At 39.3% G+C, this 26,786-nt stretch overlaps 1 protein-coding gene across 1 annotated transcript; it reads right to left on the bottom strand.

The window, feature by feature from the left end:
- Positions 1-20: 20 nt before the first annotated feature.
- Positions 21-24,076, bottom strand: LOC112980621 (cytosolic phospholipase A2 zeta-like). The gene is made up of 20 exons (XM_064512438.1): positions 23,980-24,076; positions 23,236-23,366; positions 22,192-22,288; positions 21,117-21,253; positions 20,152-20,280; positions 18,244-18,293; positions 17,684-17,726; positions 16,871-16,937; positions 15,489-15,658; positions 13,922-14,035; positions 12,333-12,370; positions 10,909-11,044; positions 10,455-10,591; positions 9,288-9,510; positions 8,106-8,220; positions 7,322-7,459; positions 6,898-7,005; positions 6,048-6,242; positions 5,117-5,283; positions 21-2,644 (listed from the first exon to the last, which is right to left on the bottom strand). The coding sequence occupies exons 1-20, from the start codon at positions 24,074-24,076 to the stop codon at positions 2,639-2,641; spliced, it is 2,298 nt and encodes a 765-aa protein (XP_064368508.1). The 3' UTR covers positions 21-2,638.
- Between the last annotated feature and the right edge of the window lie 2,710 nt (positions 24,077-26,786).

Genomic DNA, 26,786 nt, shown 5'->3' with positions numbered 1-26,786 from the left:
ATAGTAAAATAGCAAAGAAAGGAGTTTATATACACATTTTATTATCACCCTAAGTGCTATTTGGAAATTGTCCTCTACATAGTTGGGAGGGAAAAAAAAATCCCTTTCTTTCCTAACAGAATGTGATTTTGCAATGACATCAATCTACAGATACATTCACCTTTTAAACAATTCACACTCTTCCCCCCCTTGGTTGCACAGACTTCTAAACAGGAAAACTGATGGGATTGTCAAAAACAGTTAAAAAAACAAACAGACTGAAAGCTAAGGAGATAGTGTTATTCATTTGGATAGAACAGCTTGGGGAAAACCTTTGGGCTTGAGGAATTTGAATGATGAGCCTACTGCATTCCTTAAAACTTAGGACTATTTCTAACATATTTCTAACATACTTGAGCCACCATGTATCTCATTTTACTCCCTAGTCTCTTTCATTCTAAGTTTCACTCTGGTAGCTGTTGGGACCATATGCTACTCCATGGGCTCATTAAAGTTGTATCACTGAGAAGATAAACTACAAAATCAAAATGCTGCACATTTTGAAAAAACATAAGTAATAAACTGGATGGAGTAAGCCGTTCAGTATTAGTACCAGTGGAAATGTCTTCCCTAAGAACAAGACTAGATCCTGACACCTGAACGACTGAAGTCTGTCATTTCACACAGAAATCGCTTCTTCAGAGTCATCTCCTCTAGATTCACCTTCTTCTGCATCTTTCAAGAAAGAGGAAATAGGGAAGATATCAATCCATAAGGCTACCTTTACCACAAGCACACCATTTGTGATGAGAGTTTGAGGATGATCCAAACTGCAGAAAGAAAAAAAAAAAAATGATTTTCACAAGTAGCTGAGTGTAATATAATCGCGTGTATCATTTTTATTCACTTTCTTATTCACTTTTTTAAAAATGTAAGAATTGTCCTCCATGGAGTGAAGTTTTAACCAGAATGAGCTTTACAGGAACCTAAGCACTGATGAAACATAATAAAGCCAGGCAGCACTGCCATTTGCAGAGATCTCATTAATGAACTGAAGCCCTTGATTGCCTAACACTTGCTCAGGTCTTCAGTAGCAGAGATTTAGTTAATCTTACGTTTTTTGATAACCGAATGGAAGATTAAAAAGTGCTGTTCTAGCACTGACAGGCTCATACACATAGGGCTCATCATTCAGACAGCTCTGACCAGCCTTTGAAGGTCATATGCAGATGGAAACATCAGGCCTCAGTTTTGCATGTTAGCAAGTCTAGGCACTACTGCCAGAGCACAAGTGGCAGATTTGCGTCCATCTGCTTTTCTTCTTCCTATTTCAAGCCATCACTTGCTCTTCACAGCACAGACTTCCTCTTATTCTATTTCCTAACCTCTCTCTGGCCCTGAAGTAAAGACAGATCTTTTGCTGTTTCTCATGTGGAGGGTTGACCCAAAAAAAACCGCACCTGCTTTAGTTACAAATAACGCCAAGAACCACTAAGCTAGAACAAAACTAACAACAAAACATTTTTCAGTTTGCTTATGCAGTGTTTCTGACAGCACTTTCTGCCCAGTTTTCACCATTTCTGCTATGTACACTCTTCCTCAAAAAAACGTCTTAAAGCATCAAAGAACCAGAAAAAATCCTTGTATTCCTCTTCATAATCTATTTTATTTTTATAAAAGAAAAATGTACTAAAAAGCACTCCAATCGAAATGAGGTGGTTTTGGTCTTTTTCAAAATCACAGAGAGAGCCACTTTTCAGGGTGGTGAATACAAGGTCTTCAGCTACCATACAATTTTTTAAGATGTGGCATGGCAAAGTAGCATGGCAAAATGGTGCATAGTTTCAGCACATGTTAACAGACTTGTATTAACTTCACCTATTTACCTAGTGAGTGGGTATAATAAAAGCAATGAGGATCCCACCAAAAAAAACTTTTTTTTCCAACTAATATCCTATTAGATATTTAACAAAAAAAAGCCTCCAAAATTAAACTACACAGAGCCCTAAAGAAAACACAAACCTGTCTTGTCCGAGTATATATACCCCTTTATCACCTATCCTAGCACATCTTGATGCCACCTTAACACTATTTCATAGAGAGAAAAACTAACTGCTTCATGCAACTGGAACACTAGAGATTTGTTTATATCTATGTGCAGCTGAATGACTAAAAACCATCACTGCTTTAATCTCATTTGTTCATATATTGCACAAAAGTTTAGTAAATCGGACATCCACACAGACATTTTCATGTCATTATTTAAGTTTAGTTCATACACTTCATCAAGAACCACCTAGTTCCTGTAATCTACTAACAGATCCTGCATTTGAGAAACTACAGAGCAAAACTGCCAGCTACTTTCAGATCCTTTTAGCATCAAATATTCCTGCCTGATGCCATTCACTCAACACCCTACAACCATTCACAGTACAATCAAAAGACCCTTATTCCCCTTTGCTCTTTTGTGCTCTTCTTTTCATTCCCAAAGCAAGAGCTTTAAAAATTGCATCCTTATTGTTCACAATGTTGTAGCGACACAGCTCCAGCAGCTGATCAAATTCAGCAGGTTGATAAGTGAAATTCATAGTATAATAAGGAGATGTTTTCCCATCAACAGCAAATTTTCCAGATGATTTCTCTTCTTCTGTCTTACGTACTACCCCTGCAAAGAGAAAAGACAGATGACAATATTCCTTGTTGCAACATATGCATAAGAAAATGCAGATATTCTCTCCTCTGCATATCTCTACTTTATCATAAGTCTGTATGTGCTACTGGTAAATACGTACAGCTACTGAAGACATTAATTGGCACCAAACAGGTCTAAAAATTTGGCTTTTTTGATTTGTTAGCATGGGCAGATAAGTTTTTAATGAGATTAAATGGATACATTTTTCTCATACACTCCAGTCATGGGGGATAAATAAGCCTTAAAAAATGGTCCCTATTTCTACAGCCAATACAAACACCTTTGTTTAAAATGGTACCACATTTATTTTTAGCCCAGATAAACCCAATTCCTTCAATCTTTCCTTACAGGTATTCTAATCCTCTTTTTATTCCTATTCTTCATCTCCTGTTTGCATCTTTTCTAAAGAACAGAAAAAAAGAAAGCTCAAGCTCAGAGGTCAGCAGTGACAAGTAAATAAAAATAATTTCCTTTTTATTTGAAATATGATTTTCCCGGTATACACCTTCAAATATGAGGCTTGCCATTTTGCAATAGCATCACATTGAACTACATTCAGTTTTGACCTACTGTAATTCACAGGTTATTCTTCTGTTTTATCACATTTTCTCTCTGTGCATTTATTTTCTCCTTCCTGGATGTGGTATTTTGCACTTGCCTCTATTGAATGTCATCTTGTTGATTTCAGATTGTCTCTTCAGCTTAATATAATCATTTTGATTAGCTGCCCTGCTCTTCAAGCTGCTCACAACTCCTCCCAGTTTCGTGTCACCCATAAAATATATTCTTTATTAAATCATTAAGATACTGACTAGTATTGGGAATCATACTTAATACACTCCTCCTCAATTTGAGGGCGCACTATCAGTATGTGACATCGTATGTCCCATTAACTGTCTAGCTTTACTTTTCTTAACAGATTTATTGTGAAACCTATGAAACAACCAAAGAAAACAGACTGTCCATCTTAAAAAATTGCAGTCATATATGATGCATCCCACAAAACCACAGATGCTCTGTTTTTGTTCATTTGTTATACATCTTAATGATTTGTTAAATATCTTAACTCTTGCCATCACATAAGAGACTCAGTCTACTCTGACTGTTTAATTGTGTTTAAAACCCAAGTCTTAACAACTGCGCCTTTCGTAATGTACATAATAGCTTTAAGCAGCACAGGAAATTTTCTTAAGCCACTAATTACAGATATTCTGGCACTCTAGATCCAGTCTTTCTTATGAATCCCCCTTTTTTTTGTAGCCCCCGAAGGGCCAATCCCTGTAGTGGATTGGTGGTTGTGTGGGCGGTAACTATGCAGCAGATGCAGCATCACACGGTCTCTGACATGCTCCTTTACCTGGCGCCTTGCATTTCTGGAAGGTGTCATTCACTAGTGGGAAATGAAGTACTATGGGAGCCTTTGGATTCTCAGCATCTATAAACATATAGCACTCTTTGGGATTCTGCTTATCCTTTTCACTGACGACAATATGTGGGAAAGGGGATTTCCCGTTCTTCACAGTATTTCTCAGTTTTATGGAGCACCTGAACTCAGAGGGAAGAAAAGTCCTTTTCTGCATTGAATGAGACTACAATAAGATAATAAAGATTTTTAGTAATTTCTGTTCTCTAGAGAGCCGAATAAAGCCCAGGTCTCTGAAAGTGCTCGGTGCCAGAAACCCTAAAGTCTTGCAATTGCTACAACCAGATTTAGAAGACAGCTGAGAAGAGGTTATCTTCACAGGACAGTTGAGCCTTAGCCTGATGCTTTAGGTACTACTGCAACAAGTGTCAATACATACAAACTCATTTTCCTTCGCTGTGCCAAAGCGACCATTACCCCAGGTCTGATAGCCATTTTACTAAGTTTACTAACACTGACACACTACTGGCCACTGCCTTCAGAAATCTTTTGTTTAGCTCAAGAGAGAGAGATCTTTGTGCTATAATACTAGATCTTCGCCTAATTGTGCCAATAATCTGCATGTTTACAGTTTTATCCTAAACTAAATTTAAGATAGAAAGGGATTCAACTGTTTACATAGGTAATGCAATGAAAAAACATTTGTTATGATATGTGTTATTTTACAATGTTATTTTTATGCCATTGGTATAATATGCAACTTTGTACACATTAGAGTGCAGTGATAGCACTGACACAAAAAGTCTGCTTAGAAATGGTCCCTTCATGTATTTTTAAACTGCTAACAGCATCTGGAGTACTTAGTATACAGAACATTGATTTAATGTTCCCTCAGGGGACATTTTGAAGAAATGACACAGCAGTTTCATATGAAGACTATTAATTAATTGTGTATATGGAGAAATGAGCTGAAACTGCCAAAAATCACCAAACAGCCAGAGGAAAACAAATATCTCTCCTCCTCACATTGTGTCCCCCAGATAGAGCACACATCTTTGTGCAACTGCTCAGTTGTTTCTCACCTCAAATGGGGCTTCCCAAGAGTAGTTGAAAGACAGGATAACATCTACATCTCTTTCTTGATGAAGCACCAAAGGAAAAGGAGAATTGATAGAAAAACTCCCATCTATCAGATACAGGTTATCCTCCATAGGTGTTAAATGGTTGGGGAGTGCATCCAGTTGAGTACCTGAAAGAACGCAAAATACTTTCCCTGCAGTTAGAACAAAAGTGAAACAATGCAATATGTTCATGACAAATGTTAAAAACTATGACATTCCTATATTCGCACCACAAAACTGAATTAAGACAACTCCAGTGCAGACGTTCAATAAACAAGGAAGAAAAAGCAGTATAATGCTTGTTTCCTTACAGGATTTTTATGGAATTTATAGCGTAGTATTTGAGTAGCTCATTTATTACATCCTCACATCATTCTGGAAAACTAAAGGGGAAATATCAAGTGACTTCTCCGCAGAGGAAGTCAGGCTCTCTTAAGCATCAATTTACGCGCCAGGAACAAAAAGCCAACTTTTAATGAAAGCAGATAACCTTCACATATGATTTCCAATAATGAATAGGATGAGGGTGCTTTCACTCGAAATATGCTCAAATTCTGTTTTCACTTGCAATAAGACAACACTATGAAGATGGTTTCATAGATGTAAATAAAGCCAGAATTTGAACTGTGTGTTTTTTCTTCGTGCTTTCACTTACTTTATTCATAGATATAGTGCTTCCACAACACTAGTGATAAAAGACTAATTTTTTAAAAACATGTTTAAGATGATAGTTACAGTTGGAAGAGTTTCCTTTATGGCCACTCTGTTCCATTTTATCAGGATTTCACATGAACACTCTTGGATGATGCATACATGTACTATTACCAGCTGCTAACCTTCTCTTCCTTACTGTCCTGAATCCCTTGTTTTCTGCTCATACTGTGTTACATACCCTTCCAAGCCACAAACTCCTTGGCTTTCAAGTAGTCCTTATGAAGGTATAGTCCACGCATATAGTTCACATTTTGTCCAGAGAAAAAGCGATACTTAGAGAAATCTTGAAATAAACTTGAAATAGCTCCTTCTGGCATAACCATCCGAGTCTCAAAGTTGGAAGTATCTGGATATTGATGTCCCCAAGTCTCACCTGCAAAAACGACACACAAGGTTCAAGACAAATTCACAATCCACTGATCATTTTGCTCTCCCCCCACAACACCTGGGATTATAGACGCAATGGGGACAGCCTTTATGACAGTAATATTGGGTAATGCTTTCAAAGAGAGGGGTATTCAGTCTCCACATATCATTTGCCTGTGGAAGTCTAATCCAGAACCAGTTGCTTAAAATTTGGTTACAGCATAGTTTGTGGTATGGATTTAAACTAAGAATATTTCTACCATGGACACTGCAGGATTTGAGCCTGGTGGGACTGTGGATAGATATTATCCAAGCTTAAAATGTTAAAAACATGGATTGCTACACAATCCTGACTCCATTATAGTTCAGTAAATACAGCCTTTTTAAGCATTTATAGCGATAGCATTGGCCACTTTTAGTTTTCATTTGTACATGAGCAATATATCCTTGGAGTATGAGTTGTATTGCTCTATACTTCTCATCAGTGTTAGCTTATACTATTACCTCCTATAAATAAAACTAAACTAGCTATCGAGTGGGCAGTTCTTTTAAATCCCTCCTATATCTTCTTTGGTGCATACTGTTGTGCTATGACAACAGACTACTTGCTGGAATAAAGAGAACAGTTCATGGCTTTTTCATAAGATTTTAAGAATCTTTACGTGAGCTTTTTATGGCAGCTTTCAGAGATTCCAGAAAGCCCACTTTTGATGAAACCACCTCTTTCCAAATTTCCTCTAGGTTTGTAGCAAATGCACTTGACCATACTCCTGAAAAAAAGAAAAATAAGGAAATTCATGACAGTAAGGACATTCCAAGTACTAACTCTCTTTTGCTTATGAAACAAACTCATCTTCCTTTCATCAGAATTATTGTGTACTGGATACAAATCTGGAGATGACCTAATACCCTAATTCAAAGAGAAGCCTTACTCAATTAAGTGAGCTGGAAATAGTTTTCATATATATTGCTTGTAGTGGCAACAATGCATAAAGCTGTTAAGAATAATTATATATTGAATTTTTAAAGATATATTTTAACCCCTACCAAATCAAGTAGTTGCATTTCACATGATCCAGACCTTACCTTGCAAAAAGGAAACCCTGGGTTCTGGATGCCTCTCACGTAGCAGCCCCATAAAGAATTTACTGCCAAAGTCTTCTGTGCGGATAAAAGCTCCATATTTGTGAATACCAAACTCATAGGGTATGAACTCACACCATTCTGGGAAAGAGTTAATCAAGATCATTATCTCAGATTTAAATTCTTTCCCTATTACAATGGAAATCATTTAGTGAGGACAAACTACTCATAACCTCTGATGACAAAGGTAACATCGGTGTGAGGGTTAAATCCCTTAATTAAAACACAAGATAAGATTTCCTGGCCTGTACCTTTTATGGCAATGGATTCTACTTCTTGAAAAGAGATTTATTTTATCAGAGTTGCGCTGTAATTAGACACAAGACTTTCTCACTAGCCCTGCATTTTGATATTACTAGGGAGGTTAGAACATGGTGAAGAGCAAGTACTGAATTATTTGGTACAGATGAACAGCATAATTTAGTAGATGACAGTTTCAGGCCACCACTTTATTTTGAATGCCAATTTGCTTGATTTAAATTGGTTTGGGGGGCCAAAAAACTGACAAATATTAAATGCAAATACATCTCCCACTCTGATTTTAGTGGGACCTGATTTTATGACGTTCAGAAATGAACAAGAATTTGTAATTACTGTTGCTCATCAACCCTATAGGTTGACAAAGGAACACACTGAATTATTGCAGTACCGCAAGTTTAGTCTATGGACAACAACAAACATTTAAAAGTGAGGTAGAAAATGTTATCTACAAATTTTAAGTAAATACCTGCAAACACGCTGCTATCAGCCTTGGGCCTCACGTTGATAGCCGCGTAGATGGGGTAGGGGTTCTGTCCCCACCTCATAGCTGCCTGCTGGTCAGACAGCCTCCGTGGGTTCTCCTGGTCACAGCGAGAAAAACGATCATTTTGATGTACTATATCATTTTAAATTGGTGTTCCCTCTTGTCCTTAAAATATCACAGGACTGAGGTGGCTAATCATTTATTACCTAAAGTTCACAGCTCAGAGTATACTTAAACATACTATCATAAGGCAATCTTTTGTGAGAACTAAAGCGTGCCATCTATGTGACTTGACCTGGAATAGATTAAGAAACTTATCCCTCTTTCATGGGGTGGTTCCATTTACCATGACAAAAATATCCACATGAACTGACACTGCAAAACAGCCAATGCATTCTGAAATGTTATTTTAGCTTACTTCCCAATAACTTAATTTCCTGGCCATATCATAAAAGAGAAAAGCTTTCAAGGAACTGGCCAAAGGAAATGATGAATACTTAACTGATAAAAATTACAAAAAGTTAAATTGCATTTCACAACTAACTTCTTAAACTATAGGTTACAATTTTTTCAAAGTATTATTCATGATGCATAATTGAATGAATTTTCCTCAGAAGGCAGCTTGTGCACTAGAGCACAGAAAGCAACAGCTGTGCAATTGAATTAAATGGTATCACAAAGAGTGAAGCATCTCAATCTGACTTTTCCACAGCTTTTTTTAAAAATATCTGACACAGTTTTGGGCTATCAGCAGAGCTAATAGTTAGATTCCATATGACACAGGCATCACTATGACTAAGATAACTAAAGAAAACAAAGTATCACTGTCTCCTAAAAGGGTCCCTCTAGGTATTAAGACAGACAAATTTATGAAGAGCAGCATATGATCTCAGACAAGTAACAATCTCTGTGTCCTAGCTCTCCCATCAGCAAAATGGGACAATACTTCTCCATCTCAAAAACATCATGAAGATTTGCTGCCTTTATGTGAGCTTTAAACATATAAAACACTGAGCATTTTATGATTCTCCTATGATTTTGGCTTATATTTCAGGCTTTTATTTCTTTTGCAAAGCAAATGTTGCATCTCTGAAAAAGTTTCAGCCAGCTTTTCTGCAAGACTTAAGAGACAGTTGCCTAGGAATTCAAACAGATACTCATTACCTTTTGATGTAAAAAATATTCTATTATGAGACCCCACAAATCTGTCAGGGTGACATTCCATCCTTCCTTCTCTAACAACCATAACTGCTGGAAATAATACACCAGTTGTTCTGCAGAAAATGCTTTCGCTTTGCTGCTGGTCACAAATTGCCGAGCGCTGCTAATTGCCTCCTGCAGATCTTTGTGGGACCAGTGAGAATCTTCGTAGAGTCCACACAAGCACCTAGCACAACAGTCACCAGATTTTTCAATAAACTTGCATACAAGATAATAATCTTCTAAGTAATTGATAACCTCCCTACACTGTGATTGGAACAAAATAGTGTAGAGAGTTTTTTGTTTGAGGGGCTGTTTGTTTTTTTTACTGCCATCATTAACTTGTAATGAAAGCAGTAAACAAAGTTTGAAAGGAATTTGCTGTCATAATCAGTTTTACTGTAAATCACTTATCTGGCTTCAAAGTTAACACTGACTTTCTTGTGATGTTCTCTTAAAGAACACAGGTTTTCAGTAGCTCACTAAATACATCTTAGTATGCAGAAACATTTGTAAAATACCCATGACCATTAAGTTTGCCAGTGCTTCCATTTGTGCCTTCTCTAGATAACGACCTGTATTTGTGTCTGTCTCTCTCATTTTTTTCCTGATTCAAAAGGGAATCCTTAACTTCAATGTCTTCCTCCCCATGATGGGGACCAGCAGAAGGGCTCACCTTGCAGCTCCCTCAGAACGAGATAAGGGAGGTGCCAAGCTGGGATCTCTGGGGATACTGATTTTAGATTCAATTCACATCTACACATTACCTCACATATATTATTATTCTTAGTCATCAATTTTATCTTTCTTTAAGACTGCTGAGAAGTGCAAGTACTACAGAAGATGCATTTACGGACAGGCCAGCTAGTAATATTTATGCTGGAAGTTTTCATATATCTGAGAGGTGTGCACAGGATCAGATAGAAATTTGTAGCCATATTTGAGAAATATGAAGAAATTCATAAACAAAAAAGCAGCCACTGAACACAGTGATGATAGCTGTTTAAAGGCTTACCACTGAATCACACTCATTGATAAGAGCAAATACATCAGAAAACATTAACTCCCAAGGCTGTACTTACAGGGGTCATCAAATCACAGTTACCACAAATTAAATTCTATTGTACGTACCAAGTAGATCCTGAAATGCCACACAAATATGTCAAGGTATCTAACAGAAAAAGCTGTTGGAGTCCTAACAGGTTGCCATAGAAAGCAGTCATGGCTCTCACCCCACCTCCTGAACTCACAACCGCCACTGTAGGGACCTACAGGATGAGAGCAATGAAAAATAGTGAAAAGCATGACATATGAATAATGTAGTGTATATAATGATGATCTATATGTACCTGTGGTCATTGTGGCTTGTGGTTCATTTTTAGTTTCTCTTATGAGACACAACAATAAAAATACAAGTAGAAATGCAAGAAAGGGAAACATTCCTACAATGGGCTTCTATTAGTCCATTCGCATTGAACTGAAATTTGCCAATACCATAATACTTTTCTGCTATAGCCCTTGACCCCTATTACAGGCTAATCACAAAGACATGTTTTCTGATATCTTTGGAAAAGAAGATTCATACCTCATTTTTCAAAGGTGCTTTTGACAACTTCAGTACCTTCTTTAGTGCTTTAGAAGATTTTTCTTTCCTTCTGAGCAAAAATTGTTGTTCTCCTCTGGAGAGGTTAAAACCAAGGCGTACATCAAGATCCTCAGAACTACGCTCAAGGAAAAAAAAGCACAAGTGGGAAAAAAGGGACCATACTTTTTATTTCACTTACAGTTTCAATAGCATATCACAAGCTGCGTAAAATAAAACTGTAGGGAAGGAGTTGCACTTACTTTGGTAAGTTTTAGGTCTCAACCATATTATGTTCCCATACACTTTATATTCCCTTTTATGCTTTGATTACAGTACATTTTTTTAAAAAATCATGCTGTCAGAGCAAGATGAACCATGAAAATAAGTTCTCCTGATTTATTATTTCAGTCTTCCAACCTCAGACTTCAAATTCTTTTTGAAGGCATTTCTGTTGACATGCTTAATAAAAAATGCATTTTAAGTAGTTTTTTTTCTCATCATATAATTGAACATTTTTTATGACATGTGCTCTATTTAACCACTTCTTTATAGAATTTCTCAACATAGGGGGAGAAAAATACATACCAAGTCCAAAAAACAAAAAAAATATTTTATACAAACATGCTACAAAAGCGCAGTTGCAAGCAAAACACTGGAAAAATGCTCAAGTACTCTAGTAACTACAATTTAATAAAGTAATTGGAACCTTCTAATTAGAAATGCAAACAATCACTTCATTATCAGGATGTGACCTTCTTCCCTCCTCATATTCTCGGCCTTGATTTTGCCTGTATAGGTAATGAATTCATCAAAGCAGGGACCTGGTTTTTATCACAGTAAAGTTCATGAAGCTTTGTAAATGTAATCAGCTATCTCCAAGAGGATTTTAAAACTTTCCCTGAAAACCATATAAGAAAACAGAGTAAGCTTCCAGAAACCTGAAAAAAAAAACCCAACCCTATTAAGTGCATGATGGAGTTGATACTATTAATATAGCACAGTCTTTAAAAAAATAGGGAAAAAAAGCCCAATAACTCAAGAACTAACTCCTTTGAAAGGAGTTTATTATATAATGAAATGAAGTGGGACTGTTTAGAAAAGCTTCTCGTGCTCCTCAGGGGGTTGGGGAGTGGGGGGCAGTTTACTGTTAATGGCTGCTTTTAGGAGAAATTCCTTAGCTCAGTCCCAAAGTGTCAGATCACTTCACTTTGCTTTGCAATGAGAAGAAACATGACAACTCAACTAAGCTCTCATTCAAATAGTAATGTTAAAGTAGTACACAAGAGAAAAAAAACACTATGTTAAAACACTTTTTGCCCAACTATGAACTGAAATGAAGTGATTGTCAAATTTACAAAATTTATTGTGAGAACTGAATTTATTTTCCATATGCTTTTTCAGGAAATTCTGAATAACTGACTCACCATTCTTCAACCTTCAAAGTCATATCCACACTTTGTCCCTAGAAAAAGAGAAATAGCTTGCCACCAAAATAGTTTCACAGAAGTTCCTAATAGCTTCTTGTAACAAAATATCTTATTGATATGAATAAACAACTCTGAGTGAGCCATTTCACTGTTTCACAGATTCAGAGAAATACAATCAAATGGCCATTATTTTTGAATGAAAAAGAAAAGAAAAACAGCAATTTAAGGCATATACCTCTACTGCAAGTTCATACAGAACTAAGCACTCCAGCACCCCGTGGAACAGACTCAGGATACTGATGTAATGACATCTCTATTTTTTGACACCAATCTTAACTACTAAAGAAATGAAGCAATTTTAAATTGATATAACATAACAGAAGCTATCCAAATGTTTGCCACTTGTTTAAGGAAGTCTTCAACCTATGCATGCTGCATAACTCTGATATGCACAAACAAAATAACATCTGTCCAGCACACTAAAGGTTGATTAAGGGAGAGATTTTCTTTCCATCTGGTAAAATATATTTAATTAAATAATTAAATAATGCATACAATGAAAAGCAGGTGAGGCTTCTGGGCTTTACCTCCATAAGTAGTAGAATTTTTGCACAAAAATTGGATAATGTTGAGCTCAATGTTTGTACTTCAAGAATTGAGGATATGAAGTCAGGTGATATGAGGACATGCCTCAAGAACAAAAGATGAGGATGTTAAGGACACTGTTCTAGAAGCCCTATGGTACAAGATTTTTCCTAGTGATTCAACTATCAAGGGCTCTTATTCTCTACAAAAAAAAAATCAGTAAAATTAAAAATTAAAATTTAAGTTAGTGTCTGAAAAGTTGGTGAAGCTACACCAACTAAATGCTATATGTGGAAAGCTTGGTGAAGCTATATGTGGAAAACTTACTTTTTCTTTACTTTTTCTTTTTTTTTCCAGATGTTCAGGAAGTGATGCTTTTTTTAAACTGATTTGTGAATAACTAATTCTTAAGGAGTTCAGCAGCCTGCGTAGCAGACATTTTACTCTTTTAGTAAGATACCGTCAACCAAAAAAGTTTGATTTCTGTAACATTTTTGATAAAAAGAAAAAAGCTAGATTCATTAATCTATATAGCCTTTCTACATAGATGAGCCAACATGATAGAAGGTTTAAACAGCAGCTGCTTCCTGCAAGGTGCTTCTGCCCTGCACTATCTTTTCCCTGAAGGAGACCAGGAAACTTAAAATCACATTCTGTACTAAAAAGCCTGGAGCCAAACTCCTGCCTCATCACAGTGGTAGCGGGCTAGGAAGCAGGGAAGGAGTCAGGCCTTTTCCCCTTGTGTGGCTGAGCCATGTTTCTGAGTGTGTTGGGAACTGAGCTGTCAGTTGTATTTTGCCAAAGCATCTCAGGGGAAAAGGAGAAAAGAATAAGGTGGCAGGAGGGGAAATGAGTCTGGGATTCAACCCCTGTATTGCCAGTTTGCTAGCCTCAATTCACAAGACAATAATAAGAACAATAGTGAACTTGAAAACAAAATATTAGCTATAGCCATTTTCTACTGCCAAAACCCCCACACGTAGAAAGAGAAGAAATGTTACCTTTCCTACCAGAACACTAAACTCTAGTTCCTGCCCACGAGGAAGTGTCGAAACAGGTATGGATGCCATTCCTAAATGCTCAGTGTGCATTTTCAGGTCTTCACTCCATCCTTCCTTCAAGGCAAAATACTGAATTTAGACACAGACTTTTTGGTCAACGCTTACAGACGCATCTTCCTGTTATTACAAACAGAATACAATCATCACCAAATATATTTGTCAACAATGAACTTGTGGCAGTCAAAATTCTACATTCAGTGTTAAAACAAGCAAACATAGCTGTTTTTTCCATTGTTAAATCAGAAACACTTTCATGTTGCCACATGAAGTTCAAGGACAAAACTTCCTTTAACATAGAAAGTATACCCCAAAAAATAAGGCAAGCTATGGCTACATAAACTTCAGCTTCTCTGACCTAACTGGCTCAGACCAAAAGACCACTTTATAGAAGCACTCAAACTTCCTCTCACAAACAAGCTTCGACTCCAAACCTGCATTTGTGGTAGTATATGTATAATCTGAATATCTCACCTGTATGCATTTTGATAGTTCTACTACGTTATCATCATCTCTTTTGCACACTGTCTGATTCAGTGGGCTCAGACACAGAAGTTACAAGTCAGGCACACACAAGATGAGACACAATTAATAATCACCCATGCAATGCTGGATTTAAAGATTTCACTAATCTTATACAGGAAGTGCATAGCATAAGAAAAGACAACTTTAATTAGCCAAAACAGTACGCCTTAGCCATCTTTTTCTCTTGACATCTGCTGCTTCATCCATTCTAAATTCACCTCTTTCTGCTGTAAGAAAGGCAGGGTGTCTATAGACAATCCTCTCCCTCACAGCCATCTGCAACTGTGACAGAGGGAAGAAAGGATTTGTTCCATTCCCTTACCGGCCAGCTTCCAAGCCTGATACCCTTACTCATCCACATTCATGTGAGGTAGCTCACACATTGCTGAGCCATCAAAGTGGGGCCATCACTAGACCTGAGCTATAATGCTCAAGCCTAGGCCACAGCAGCCAAGAGCTGCAATCGCAGGGAAGTCCTGCTCAGTGTTAGTGGTATGAATGCTCCCCAAGGCTGGGAGTCAGCTTCCAGCAAGTCTCTCGTAAGAGCATGCAACCTCTGACATCATCCATTACCATATTTCAAGCAAAACAATCCTTTTCTTCCCATAAATTTGTCCAGAAAAATCTCTGAACTGTTTGACCTGCAACTGAAAAAACAATCTCAACCTGCAATGGATGCACATACCACAGCCCAAGCTTGACATTTCAGCAAGGTTATAAACAAACTTAACATCATTCACCAATAGAAAGCTACCATTAACTAGGAGCATGCAAGACTGTGCAGGAGTTGATATAAATAGTTCCAATTTAACAACATATTTTTGAGACGCAATAGAGCTGCACCGACCCTGGGTCATTTATGTTTCTAACGCTATTTGTCTACCTGCAGTCTCCAACGGAGTCGCTCTGCTAAGGCACAGGATCGCTCTCAGGAGCCGGGAACCTGGCTTTGATGGAAGCTTGAAACACGGAGGCACTTTCTCACCTCTCTAACAGGCGTAGTTTGCAGCAGATCCAAGAGCAGCTTTGGGTGGATTTCTTGGTCCACGTGGAAAACAAAAGGGATCTTCCTTTTCTGCTCCGACTCAGCACTGCAGGAGGTGGACGACCAGCGCTCAAAGGACCCAGGCAAGGAGAGGTGGACCTGACAATTCTCTGGGAGGTTCAGGCACAGCGAAGGGCACAAAACCAGACAGGAAAAGCTGTAACGTACTTTTTCGGGTGGTAGCCATCGCTCCTTAGGCACAAGACGTCCCACAGACTGAACCCCAGGCCCAGCTGGCAAAACACACTGGGACTCCCAGAGCAGTCTGGGAAACAAATACCCATCGCTGCTGCACCCAACTCTTTCCCAAGGGCAAGCTTTCTGGGTCAGCCCCAACTACCAGCTATACATAGGTGAGGGCATACATACATGCATGTGTGTATATATATACACATACATACAGAGTATACGGATGTGTACATCTACACACATGCTTTACACAGACTTCACACACCCCACGTTACACATGCACACTATGCACTTTACACGCACTCTATGCACACTTTACACATACAGCCACACACCTCACACTCACATTTACACAAACTACACACAATTTACTCACACTTTACACACACCCACACACACCCCACACCACAGCCATTCCCCACCCCCTACCCCCACGCCCCACCACCACCAGACTCCCCCCCACACACACACACCCTGCCCACACTACCCCACCCATACTACTCACAGTATACCTACACCCCACACACCCGCATCACACACTACACACACTCACCCCCACCCACCACACTACAGACACTACCCACACCACACTCACTACACTCACCCCACACAGCCCCCACCACACCCCCACACTACCCACACCACACCCACACACCTATACCTCAGCCCACACTAGCCACACACACAGACCCCCTAGACACCCCCACCCCCTTACACCCACCCCCATCCCCTTACACCCACACTACACCCACACAAAAAGCATGTGTTTTCTAGTCTCCAGCCTGGGAGAGCAGGTGTGCTCAGGGCCCCCCAGCGCTATAGCTGGCTCCGGAGGAAGCCCACGGAGGGCAGATCTGGCCGTCTGGGGTACACTATATTGAAAGTGAAGAATCCCCAACTAGCCCCACTTCCCCCTGCTGTCATCCCCACACATCCAAACTGAGCCCCATGTGGGTATTCAACCAGCCAGTTGAATAAAATTATTCCTAGAGCCATATAGGACAGAGCTGCAGAAGGGCTGGCGTGGGCCCCGTTTTTACACAACTCGCTAACCAGGGAGGTAGACTCCTCCCTATCACTCCACATGCAGACCCTCAAGAGAGTGGGGCACGATAGGGCACAGGTAGACTTACCCTGTGTTAACCACCGGCTTTTCTCACTTTTATCCACAGTGCCTTGGACACGCAGACAAGGGTGAGCCTATGTTAAATTGAGAGCTGTAAGACCTTAACTCTTAATTACAGGGCTATGCCTGTTTCCTCACTGCACACAGACTATTTTCTATGACTAGAAGTTATCAAGTGACATACCCAAGGAGAGAAAAAATAGTTTGCAATCAATTTGTCCCTTGGTCCTGCAAAATATGTCTACTGTGTAACACTCTCCTCTACTGTGCTCCCAGCTACCCCTGAAATCTCTTTTCGCAAGCTCTTATTTCCAGGTTTTGCTTCTGATTTTAACCAATGCCACTTTCTTTGAGAGAAATCCAGAAAAATTCTTCATCTCAAACACTTGCAGTTTTTCAAAGTGCCTTTAAGAGAGACCCCAGATGTCCTACTGCAGGAACTGCACTGGAAATTTTCACTTCTGTGAGGTGCAGCTCAATCTAGAGATACTTGCTCAGACATTTGCAGGAAATAGCCTAATAGTAAATGTCATTTAAAGGCATGCCCATTAAATATAGCAGCCTATTCTTGCAACAGGCTAATAAAGTAACTACACCTGCAGTTCAAGGTCTCATCTATGTCATTTTATTAAGAATAAAGCAGGTGACATCCTGTTGGAGAACAGGTAGAGAATCATTACAATGTCATGCAAGAAGGCACTGTCTCTAACTTTTCACGCATTTGAAAGATGTTATGGGTATGAAAGAAGATGCAGGTATCTGTATTGCTTTCAGAACACAATAGACGTTCACTTTCAGGACACAATAAACAATCCCTTACCACCAAAACACCATTGGTGATGACCTCAGTGGGGGGATCTGTGCTGTGAAAATGAAGCGTAAATAGAAGTAAGGTTCAGTTTCATTGCTATGATTACCTCTTCCTCCCGATTTGCTGTATTTGGGAAGCACAGCCAGAAGCTATAGTCTCACACCAGGGTGAGGGAGAGGGAGATCATTATTCCTTTGTGCAATAAAGAATTTTTTCATGACTTAGAGAAGTAGCCTCTTGCTTTTGTGCAACTTACTGAGCTCTTTTACTGTTTAACCAGGAGGGTCAGAAGCAAAAAGAGAGAATTTTTTAGGCATATTCTAATAGAATTATGTAAATGGAATGGGTAAGAGACATTTTTGAGAATATTAATCTGCTCCTTAGACAGCAAGGACCACACTTTCCCAACAGTGCTTTAATTATACCTTCAGGCAAGGGAGGGAGCAGAATGGGCATAAGCATGATCACATTCCTTGGTGTAGCAAGTAAACTGAGTAGTACCACCATGAATTGCAAAAGATTAGGTCATAAATACATTTATATTCAACAGCATTTTGTAGGCTTCTCACCTTTCTCCCAAGAAAAATTCCACATCCAACTCTTCATTCTTCTCCTTTCCCTGGAAACAGATAAATACATGGGTCATCTGAATACTGGAAGACACGTTTCATAACTTGAGACATCATCAGGAGTTGGGTTTCCAGATAGTAACTTCTCAAAGTTGTAAATTCTCAAAGTTGCCTTTACACTGGGTCTTCAGCAACAGCTGGCTAGACGCAGTTCTGACAGATATGTCATATTTGATTTGCATGCATGTCTTTGTTCCCACCATGATTCAACCTGTTGCCAGCAGAGTATCTTGCCTCCAAGAAAGAGTGTGTGGAGGAAAATGAAAATTTTCTAGAGAATTAACAAGTGAAAAGGTGGTAGCCTGTTTTCTTACCTATCTCTAAATATGACACTTTCACCAAAAAGCTACTCCCAGCTGATCTGAAAAGATAATACTCCTGAGGTTACCCTTGTTTAATGTTTCACCTGCAGTATGGATTTCCTCATGGCTCACTGTGCTGCAGGAGCAGCATATACACCAAAATCTCAAGGCTACAATTCTTAAGTAGGATTAAGGTAGAGAAGACCGGAAGGACAGCAAGCATTTCCTTAGGTTGCCAGAAAGCCTGTAGTGTCCTATTTGCCATATCGGCATGCAGCCAAATGAAGCAGGAGCAACAGAACTGGCAGGAAAAGTCTGTGACTGAACTTGTGTTACAGCATGACTGAAGCAAAGCAAACATTTATTTAAATTCCTGAACAAATCTTGCAGCAAGAAGAGACTTGCCCAAAGGTGAAACATCTTTATTTCCACCAGCATGATGGATTTATGCCTAACAGCCATTCCAGCTGCGGATGCCTGGGCCAATATTCAGGCTTTCACTGACTTCATTTTATAGCCCAGTGCCCACCACTCCCAGTAGAGGCTAAAAACCCAATGCATACAGTGCTGAGAGGGAAGACTGCTAAAGTGATATGGTGGTGTGGTTCAGCAGCTCCTAAGTGCAATATTGTACTGGAGGGGTTCAGACTGATCTGAGCAAAATCTTGTCCTTCAGGTTTCTGAACACCTGTAGTCATTGAGCATGGCATTAAGTTTTTACAGCAGGCAACGTACTTTTCTTAGTACTGAAAAGTCATGTTGGACAACTATATTTTGTTTTAGCTTTTCCAGTAGATCCTACTTTTCAAGTAAAGAAACCAGTACAGGGTGCCTTTGCTTATAGTCTAGCACTACTCTTCCAACCAGTTGAGCTCTGACCACAAATTCAGAAGATATACTGGGTTTGTGAAACTGTCTGAGCAAAACTATTTTTCACAGGTTTTTTCTCCTCTTCATATTTTCATGTGTTATCCAAAGTTTTTTCACAATTTCTCTAAAGAGATGAATATATTTGTCTAAGTTTCACTCCAGCAGAAAGGATGAGACTCCATAGCCAATGGAACATAGCTCAATAAAATTTTCATTTCAGCCTAAGTTTATTCCAAGTTAGTTAACACCTATTTGTTTTCATGCCTGTGTTGGCCTTTTAGCTTTATCTATCTCTTATCCAAATCGTTTTCATAAAGAGGCAGGTCCACTCTCAATTGTTGCTGTGACAGGCAAATTAAATTACAGTCATCTGGTGTCCTCTCAAACGTCAGGTTTTCCTTTCCTCTACTTCCTCATCCATGCATTTGTTACAAGTTCATCTTCCTCAAACACTGGTGACCAGTCACAAACACTATCACACATAAGATCATGCCAGAGCTTTATTCAATGGCATTAATATTTCCCTTCTTCTGCTGGAAATATATCTCAACCCCATACACCTCTGAATCCCATTTGCCTCTTTCATAGCTGTGTCATATCAATATCACATTCTGATTATACATTGCTTCCTATATTTGTCTTGTTCCCTGTTGAGAAACCGGGTAAAGTGTCTTACCTGGTGACTGAGCACAAATGTGTGATTAAAAGTCTGGCCTGGTGTAATATTTGCCACATCAAAAGCAATGGAGGCAGCATAACTTCTCAGCACAACGTTTGCGTCATAGAATGTGAACTCCACAATTTTCTGTAATGGGAGAAAACTTGAGAGTTTATATCAAAATAGGTCTAAAAGAAAGTCTAACATAACATAGCCACATACTGAATGAGAGCATTCTTCCTAATTCATTGGTCTTTGTTCTTTTATTTTCAAGTATCATTTGCCATACTAAAATTATGTTTTATTAGGTCCTTGTTAAACAGCAACAAGACAACCCCACACATGCCCCAGATTGGCAAATACTTAGTTATTCTTTGTGAAAGCACTGGAGATACCCAATAACTTGAATGATGGATGGAGAACTGCCTTAGTTTAAGATTTTTAGGTGCAGTTCCAGACACATCTTTCACTTACTAGAGCTAATGATACTGTGAAGATGATTTTACGCAGCACTGTAAAGAGGTAAAGTTCTGCATAAATAAGATTGTTTCACTTGTAAATAAATTCCTCTGAGAAAAATGCAAAAATTTATCTGCCTGCCCTGCTCCAAAGTACAGTGCCCTTAAAAGAACAAGACCTTCCCTTCTCTGCACCAGCATTTACCCAGGTGATGCTTTCCCTAGGACATAGAGCCCTTTACCAACACTTGAGCTCCACAGAGCTGGCTTAACACAGTATAACAGCAGGCCACCAAGGGTCTGCCCCCTCTGCTACCCCCTGCCACAGGGCTCTGCTCCCTCCCTGACGCTGGCTCTGCTGCTTATCCTGTGCTGCACTGAGCCAGCTCAGCCTGCTAAACCAGCAGAAAGCTAGCCGCACCCTCCTCCAAGAAATCAATGTTCTCTCAGCTTTGACTCAGCACAGAGGTCAGACAGGTATTACACGTAGCATCAGGCCAGTTTACAAAAAAACACAGGTTTTACCTTCACAGCACTGTGGATCTTATACTTGAAAGTTTCATTCCATTCCGGATCACTGCAGTTATAAACAACCTGCGTTCGAGAAGTGACCGGAGATGCGGTTGGAAGATCCACTGCCACGTAGCAGTTTGCCTTGGACACTGGAAGGGAAGACAAACAACAAGCAGTTGTTTTCATATTAGGTCACTGCTTTCTTCATAGCTTATCATATATCCCATTAGCCAGATTATATCACCTCCTCAGTATTTCAGGCTTTGAACATAAAAGTCTTCTAAAATGCATTTTATCTAAAAAGCATAAAAATTCATATTTTTACTTATACAGTAGTACCAACACCAATTATTATTAATTACAAAACCTTAGCAGCTAGGCACAATGTCTGAAAAGAGGCTTCAGATAGAGAAACTGATAGATAAGCTATGGTTTCCCCTATCTTAGCTACTTTAAAAAAAGTCATCCATGGGGAAAAAAAAAAAACATATTTTTGTAAATGCAAACAGATCCTTTACACAGGCAATCCAGCAACCCCACATTAGGGTGGCTATCTTATCTGTAACACCTGCTTATGTGAATAGAGGGTCTTGAAGGTGCAGTCAGTATGCTTGTAGTTTTGTGTGTGTTTGTTTTAAGGGCAATCGTAGCTGAAAGACAGGGTTGTTAAAGCCTAAAGTACCAAGTTAATTCACTTAATTCAGATCAAAACAGTTTCTAAAGCTTTTCTAAAAGTGATTCTGCTATAGGGGCAGCAAAGTGAGGGGACTGTGATCCCGGTGTGAGTCAATTTAATTCACTGGCACAAGTGAATTAACTTTAATTTAATTACTAACAGAACAAAGTCACAGTTCTCACCTTGCCAATTTCATAACTTTTAATTTCTCAGTGGAAATGAGTTTTCCACATTTCCTGAAAAGCTTTAAAATTAACACTGACTCTTTTCCGCTCATGAATCTCAAAAGGCTTAAAACCAAAATTTTTGTACAATTGCTTTAGTCAGAGTCTAGACATGTGCCACAGAAGCTGAGATCGGCTGTCTGCAGAACAAGAACACAGACAAGCAAAGCGTGGATCAAAGACTTACGAAGATCCAGGCCGTGGATGTTCCTCGCTCTGAGAATCTTCACTGAGAGACTGTAATAAGGATGCGTTTCCTTCTGAAACAACAAATAGTCCAAGAGGGAAATTCAGTACCAATCTGCCTTTTACACAGAGCTATAAATCTCAGACAACAGTTCAGAAAAATGATGATTTGAGATTCCTAGCATGAGTACTGTGAACAAAGTGAACATCCTCAGCCTTGTCTCAGAAGAACTGACCTTTCTCTTACTAACTTTTTGTCTACCTAAGCCTAAGGAAAGCTTACTTCTTTCTTCATAAATGTCTGTTGCCTTTGTTTGACTGTGTTAAAACGTGTGGATACATTGTGATACACTAATGTATGGATTTAGCTCAGATTATGCACAAAATTGTTAACTGATGTGTGCGTGATCCCCAGCATGTATATTATTAATATATGTGGAAAACTATTTTGACAGCTCAAATATTTTGATAATTTAGTATCACTTGCGAGATTACATGTGGAATGCGTGAATTTTCAAACGCATCCAGCCCCAAAACACTCGCTCATCTCAGGAGCCCAGAGTTTTCTGCAGAAGAGCTACACATTACATGACTTTCAACAGTCATTTAAACCTTTTCCTGAAGAGCAAAACTATAAAATGCTATAAAAGAAAGACCACGCATTTTCTCCAGACAAGTTAACTGTTCCTGTTCCTCTCAAAATTTCCTCTTAAAACAAGAATGTTGAGAAATAAAAAAAGGTAGGAAATCCTGATAGCTTTGGCAAATAACAATGAACTGAACTTTTATTATACTACCATTAAAACAAGAAGAACTATCTTTTTTGCTTGTCATTTCTTATGAATAGTATTTCGATACTGAAAAGTCAGACTTCAGACCCAACGCTGCAAATGCAGGACTTGCCACTGGAACGTCTCTTACTGAGGTCAGCAGACTTTTTAAAATCTGTACTTAATGTACCATTTGCAAGCTCAGTTCTGTAGTACTATGCAGTTTTGGGTGGTGCATGAAGTTGCCCAGCCAGCAATTGCTGTGGTTGTTTTACCCGCTCATCATAGACCGGAGACTTCTTCCCCTTAAACAGGGCAGCAGCCAGAACGGAGAGCATCCGGGCTGACCCCCGGCTAAGCAGCACAGCACTGAACATACAGGACCAGATCCAGCCACCTTCTAGTCCTGAGGGGGAAACAAAGGAAAGCCCATAAAGAATGTATCGATAAAAGCTTATCAGAACATTTAAGGAATGCGAGGAGAAATTAAATGAGCCATATGCACTAACTCATCATCAGACCTTTCAGGTTGGTTCACTGCTTCATTCCTCCCTCACCCTTTAGAAACTCACTACTCTAGGAACGGGTGCCAAGTCCTGCTTTTTTGCAAATCATCACTTGTGGTTTCCTACAGAATAAGCAATAGTTTAGGGCTCCACCCTTAAGTACTAACTTCCTGCCATGCTTTGCTTGGATTATCACGGCAATATATATCATGCTATTACTTTATTCCCTTGATCATTCTCCATACTTTAGAAATGAATTATTTTATGGAAAGTTACAAAAACGCATTGTACCTAAACAGAGGAAAAAGCAGTTCTGAAGAGCCATTACCAGTCTTGCACATAAATTAAGCTACTTTGGTCTGTAAATCTAAGCTCATTTAAAGGCTTAGCGTTTACGCAGATTGTAAAGACAAGTTCACTCTGAATTTTCATGAAGAATTGGAATTACCCCAGTGATCTACCACAAGACAAATAAAAAATAGTAATAATAAAAACACCTCTCTTATTTAGGACCTTTCAACTTCTCAGCTTCCTTTAGTGTCTTCGGTTGATTCCCACAACGCAGCTGGTAGCCCCTCGGCCACCGCACGATGACGCAAGTCTTTCCCATCCCTAGGTGCTGCCCCCACGGCCGACCCCATCCCACCCCGCACGGGAGCCTTACCCAGCCAGACCTCGACCCGCGAGCGCGAGCCCGCAGCCCGAACAGCAGCAGCTCTAGGCAGCCAGACAGGCTTTGGAGCGAAGCGCTGGATTTGGCGGTTTCCCGGCAGCAGAGGGAAGGCAGCGGGAGCCCCAGGCCAACGGCCACAGGCATCCGTTGGAGCCAGTGCGGCAGCCAGAGCGCGGTGCCGCCCCGGCCCAGCGCCTGCCAGGGGCCCGGGCTCCTCACGCAGCTGCCGGGTGCCTGGGTTTTTCTTCCAGCGTGGTTTAGATATAGAGGTTTGAAGAGGAAAGCGAAAGGCTGAACGTTAATGTAAATGGCTGTTCGTAGAGAAAAAGATGGAGCTGCCAGGATCAGGATCCCGTACCCAGCTCTACCACAGTCTAATCACATGAATTAAAGTAAATCAGTTATTGAATTATTAGCTATATTCAATATTAGCACTGCAGTTACACCAACATAGGCCATGCATGACCCTACTAGGTACTACACACAAAATATAGGTTTTGTCCAAAAGAACTCATGAAATTTGAGACAGTCCAAGAGACAGAAAAGAGGAGGGATAAGAGAAACTGAAGAGTGTCCAGGTAACACTTTCGGGATAGCAGGTGGCAACAGCAATTCCAGCCTCTGCATACTTTCTCCCTAAAGTAGAACGAGAAAACATGAATTATTTCACAGGGTTAGCCTGAAGATAAGGCTGTTCAAATGCTCCAAGTTCCTTTCCTTAAGGCTGCTGAATCAGATAAGATACTTGAGGCTTTTTCCTCCATTGCCCAGCAGTCTTATAGTATGCATGTACATACACACACAACATACATTTTTATACATATATATCTGCATATATATAAAAATATTGTACAATAATTTGTCCATAATAAGCTTTTCAGGAAAGACTAAATTCATTAAAAAAAAAAAATTCAATTGACCCAGCATTACACCAAAAAGAAAAAAAAAAGACTGAAAGGGATGCATGGCTTATCAAATCCACCAGCTGCAGGCAATAGAATTATCCAAAAAGGCTACAAGAACTTCCATTCCTCAATGACACCACAAACCAGGGCCACAAACATTTCCCAGAGCCCCATGATAAATTTAGCCTGTAATAAAGATCAAGAGCCCAAATTGCAACATACCAGAGACTAGACCAAGGACATGTTCTATATCCTGGCAAGAGTAGAAAATTTGGTAAATGAATCATTTCTTAGGAGTGTCATGGAGTTTTATGTCCTGTCCTCATAGGAGGGTGACCAAAAAAAGCTTGACCTGCTGAGAAACTCCCTCTTGAATCATAAGATGAGTTGTTTGGCCATAAGTAACTGAACAGAAAGTGCCAGGCAGACGCATTTGCCCTTTATGGACTCCTCCTACACAGACACAACCTTGTGAAGAACCTCTCACAGGAGCCTTCAGTCACAGTCTCTGTACTTCCACATAACTTAAAAATTACATGAGATAATCTTCCAGCTACCCAAGGGTAATCTTTAACACCTGGACTTGTGAACACAAGACCTACCACATATAGAATAGAGATGCATCAGCATTAAGTACATTTCATGTGTCACTCAACACATAATAAATCCCTTCTTTCTATAGATCTCTCAAACAATAAATTACAGTTTTGGAAGATATTGCCAGTGACACTGGGATAGTCTCCCAAGGTGTTTTTTTTTTTAAAAAAAAACACACAAATAAGCAAATGTTTGATACTAGGTAAAAAACACTACATGGCTAGTTTGGATTACAAAAGGGTATGAAACACGAGGACTATGGCATTAGAGTCAATTCTTACTGTAGTGGCTACTTACACACCAGTTTAGCAGAGCAAAATGATCAAGGCCCCTTATTCTGGTCCAGCAGAGAAGCACTGCTACTGTAGAAGAACTTACAGGGAAGCTGACCCTTAAAAGACTCCATTGTGTGTGTCTGGCAAATTTGAATAGGCCCAGTTTGGGGAAAATCACATTCTATCTTACCAGTTCTTTGGTGGTATCTAAATACCTGTATCTCCACAGTATCCAAGCATTTCCTATCAGGAAAGAAACTTAAGCAAGAATCTGCAAGTAATCAAACCATGCAGTTCAATTCAGATCCACTTTGGAAGAAAAAGCAACAATTCAAGAGGAACAAAGCAAACTTCCCATCACACTACACACGTTCAAAGGCCCGGCATGACTGCAGGCTGAAAGAAGGCTGAAGCAAGAATACTTGAAAAACCTACATGGAAAAACATACTCCAACACATCGAATCTTTTCATGCTTTAAAATATTGCTAAAAGCAAGTATGAAACATGTCCAAATCCAACAAAGAAAATAGGTATCCAGCACCGAATATAAAGAAAAATGATATTAAGTTGCTGTTTCTCCTATTTCAGCTGAAGGAAAGGAACGCTAAGGACACAAACAGACATCTAGGAATTTACCCACCCAGAAGTCACTGTTTGGAATACATCTAAAAATTCAGATTTTTTCTTTTAAACAAATATATTTGAGCCACACTTCTTCATTGTGAAACTGCCCTGTTTTGAGGAAATGACTGTTTTACTGCTGTACTCCACCAGTCTGAGATGAACTTAGTAAGTCACTTTCCCACGTATCACTTACACTGACTTCTGAGTTCTAATAAAATAAACCATGCACTATAGTATTACAATGA

Source organism: Dromaius novaehollandiae, chromosome 5, assembly GCF_036370855.1.
Source record: "Dromaius novaehollandiae isolate bDroNov1 chromosome 5, bDroNov1.hap1, whole genome shotgun sequence".
In the NCBI taxonomy this organism is placed as follows: Eukaryota; Metazoa; Chordata; class Aves; order Casuariiformes; family Dromaiidae; genus Dromaius; species Dromaius novaehollandiae.
The sequence above is the reverse complement of the archived record's forward strand: the minus strand, read 5'-3'. Positions and strand labels throughout refer to the sequence as shown.

Coding starts and splice junctions, on each gene's coding strand:
- LOC112980621 (XM_064512438.1), bottom strand. CDS start 24,076: ATGGGAAAGACTTGCGTCATCGTGCGGTGGCCGAGGGGCTACCAGCTG. Junction 23,367..23,979: donor GGAAGCTGAGAAGTTGAAAG/GTCCTAAATAAG, acceptor TTTCCCCCTCAG/GACTAGAAGGTGGCTGGATC. Junction 15,659..16,870: donor AAGCCGGTGGTTAACACAGG/GTAAGTCTACCT, acceptor TGAACCTCCCAG/AGAATTGTCAGGTCCACCTC.